The sequence below is a fragment of the Anastrepha obliqua genome, chromosome 4 (genome assembly GCF_027943255.1).
Source record: "Anastrepha obliqua isolate idAnaObli1 chromosome 4, idAnaObli1_1.0, whole genome shotgun sequence".
Taxonomy (NCBI): domain Eukaryota; kingdom Metazoa; phylum Arthropoda; class Insecta; order Diptera; family Tephritidae; genus Anastrepha; species Anastrepha obliqua.
This window is the reverse complement of record NC_072895.1, coordinates 81625845-81628126: the sequence shown is the minus strand read 5'-3', so window position 1 is coordinate 81628126 and position 2282 is coordinate 81625845. Positions and strand designations below refer to the sequence as shown.

Below are 2282 nucleotides of genomic sequence, written 5' to 3'. Positions count from 1 at the left end.
ATTAAAAAAAAAGTAGTACTTTTAACGGGAGAGCTGATATTTTACAAGTACCCACATTAGGGTGGACCGAATTTTTCCTTCGTTTACAAAAATTCTCCAAGAAGGAAAACAGAAAATTCTCTAAATTCCAAATAAGTGGTTTAATGCGAGAGGCAATTTTTTACATACATATATCTACATTAGGGTAGGCAAAAGTTTTCTTTCAAACAAACACAACAAAACAGAAAACAAAAAAATTCGCTAAATTTAACAAAAAAGGTAGTTTTAATGGGAGCTCTAATATTTTAAACCAATCTGCATTAGGACGGATCGAATTCCTTCTTCACTGTCTGTCTGTCTTGATGTTATGCCACAAATGGAAAGACCAACAATAGACTACCGAATCCGTACGGCAAGTGATTTTTTATGAGCAGCTTTTTCATGGCGGAAATACACTCGGAGAATTTGTCACTTCCTGCCAAGAGGCGACTGCTATTAGAAAAAACATTTTACGCCATTCGGGTGTTTCGTGCGCTCAGAGGGTTTCGAACTCGGCCACTACCGAATGGTGGTCACATACCAACCCATTCGACTATGGTGGCGAAACGAAAGCAAAGCTCACCTCCAGAAAACATCGAAAAGTTCAAGATTTCATTAAAAATAATTAAAAGGTGTCTGCGATTTCATTAAAATAGAGTTAACGATTCCTCAGACAACTGTGTGTTTCGTTTTTACTAAGCCTATAGAGCTTCAGAAGCTCAGTTCAAGGTTTACGCCACACAAGCTGGTATACGACCAATAAATCGATTGTGAATGGAATTACCCGACTTGGAACTCTGCTAATGTTATCTGCTTCCAAAACCCCCTTTGGTGATGGACAGAATGCGTTATAAGCCGATTGAAACCATTCAAACCGCTGTAGCCATCATACCTTACTACCAAACTAAGCATTTTACGAGGGTCACATAAGAGAAATTTTTTCAGAAATGTTCAATTTCGCTCAAAATAAAAATGGCGCACCATTCTCGCAAGTCTCTGGGATATATTTCTATTGAGTCTGTTATAAAATTTACATGTCAATTGCACATTGTGAACTTCCTTGTTTAAAATAGTTCTCCAATTGGTTTAACAATCATTTCGTGTATCTGGAAAGATATATGAGATGTTGTGTATTAAATCCCCTCCATATATTTTATCAACAAACCTGCACATGAGGAGGTGTCTGAAGGCTGTACAGCAAAGCATCAGCTATATCTTCCGGTTGCAAAAATGGTAGAGTTTCCAAAGCAGCTTTCATTTCCATTGGTACGATTTCTGTATCTACAGCACCGGGACTTATACTCTGTAATTTCGATTATGTCTCAATAGCAATATACAGGTATTAAATATTTAATTCACTGTTGAGCTCACCGTCACTTTAACTTTCGTATTTTGATTCAAAAATTCTTGCCTATAAACCTCCGTCATTGCCGTCACCGCAAATTTCGTAGGCGCATAAATATTTAGAGAATGATTCGGTATCCTAGGCACAGTATGTCCCGAGATGCTGTTGATCATGAAAACATGCCCATCACCGCCGTTGGCTTTCATGGAGCGGAATGCCTCTCTCGTACAATTGACTACACCCAATACATTAGTGTTGATCACATCATTTACATCCTGCGAGTTGTTCTCATTCACCAAATTCATTACGCGCAAAGTGCCCGCATTATTTACAAGCACCGCAACAGGTCCATACTTGGACTCGATTTCCTTGAATGCAGCGATAATCTGTTGATCGTCTCGCAAATCACAACGAATGGCATGAACGCGAGCGCGCGCCTCTGGTTCGACTTGGTCCCTCAGAGCGTCCATGAGTTCTTTGCGTCGTGCCAGGCCCACTACAACCATTCCATTATTCGCGAGATATTTCATACAAGCAGCGCCAATGCCAGAACTGGCACCGGTGACCACTGCAACTCGATTTTGCCAACGTTCCATTGCTAACTCGTTATAAAAGTAATTTTACTTAGCGCGCTTTGCAGAAATTCTTGACAACAACTGGAAATACTACTGCCATGAAATGTTCTTTTATACAAAAGTTCAGAAAGTGCAAGTTGCTTAAAAAGGTGCACAATATATTTATTTGCTTATCATTTGCTTTACATACTTGCTTGTGTGCATGTGTGTGTATGTATGTTTGTACATTTATTAATATGTACACAATGCAACTTATGATAATCTCTGCGGACATGGCACAAAATGCGATAATTGAAGTAATTTTGTATTTCAAAAATAAAAATGCACAAATATAATAAATTTTA

General features: G+C 38.5%; 1 protein-coding gene across 1 annotated transcript; it reads right to left on the bottom strand.

The window, feature by feature from the left end:
• Nucleotides 1-1011: 1011 nt before the first annotated feature.
• Nucleotides 1012-2002, bottom strand: LOC129245168 (farnesol dehydrogenase-like). Its single transcript, XM_054883190.1, has 3 exons — nt 1390-2002; nt 1184-1321; nt 1012-1124 (listed from the first exon to the last, which is right to left on the bottom strand). The coding sequence occupies exons 1-3, from the start codon at nt 1957-1959 to the stop codon at nt 1083-1085; spliced, it is 750 nt and encodes a 249-aa protein (XP_054739165.1). The 5' UTR covers nt 1960-2002; the 3' UTR covers nt 1012-1082.
• Between the last annotated feature and the right edge of the window lie 280 nt (nt 2003-2282).

Bases quoted from the DNA above. Each gene is read 5' to 3' on its own strand.
- LOC129245168 (XM_054883190.1), bottom strand. From the start codon at position 1,959: ATGGAACGTTGGCAAAATCGAGTTGCAGTGGTCACCGGTGCCAGTTCT. The intron at 1,322-1,389 runs GTGAGCTCAACA...TCGAAATTACAG, and splicing joins ATACGAAAGTTAAAGTGACG to AGTATAAGTCCCGGTGCTGT. The intron at 1,125-1,183 runs GTTTGTTGATAA...ATATCTTTCCAG, and splicing joins AGACACCTCCTCATGTGCAG to ATACACGAAATGATTGTTAA.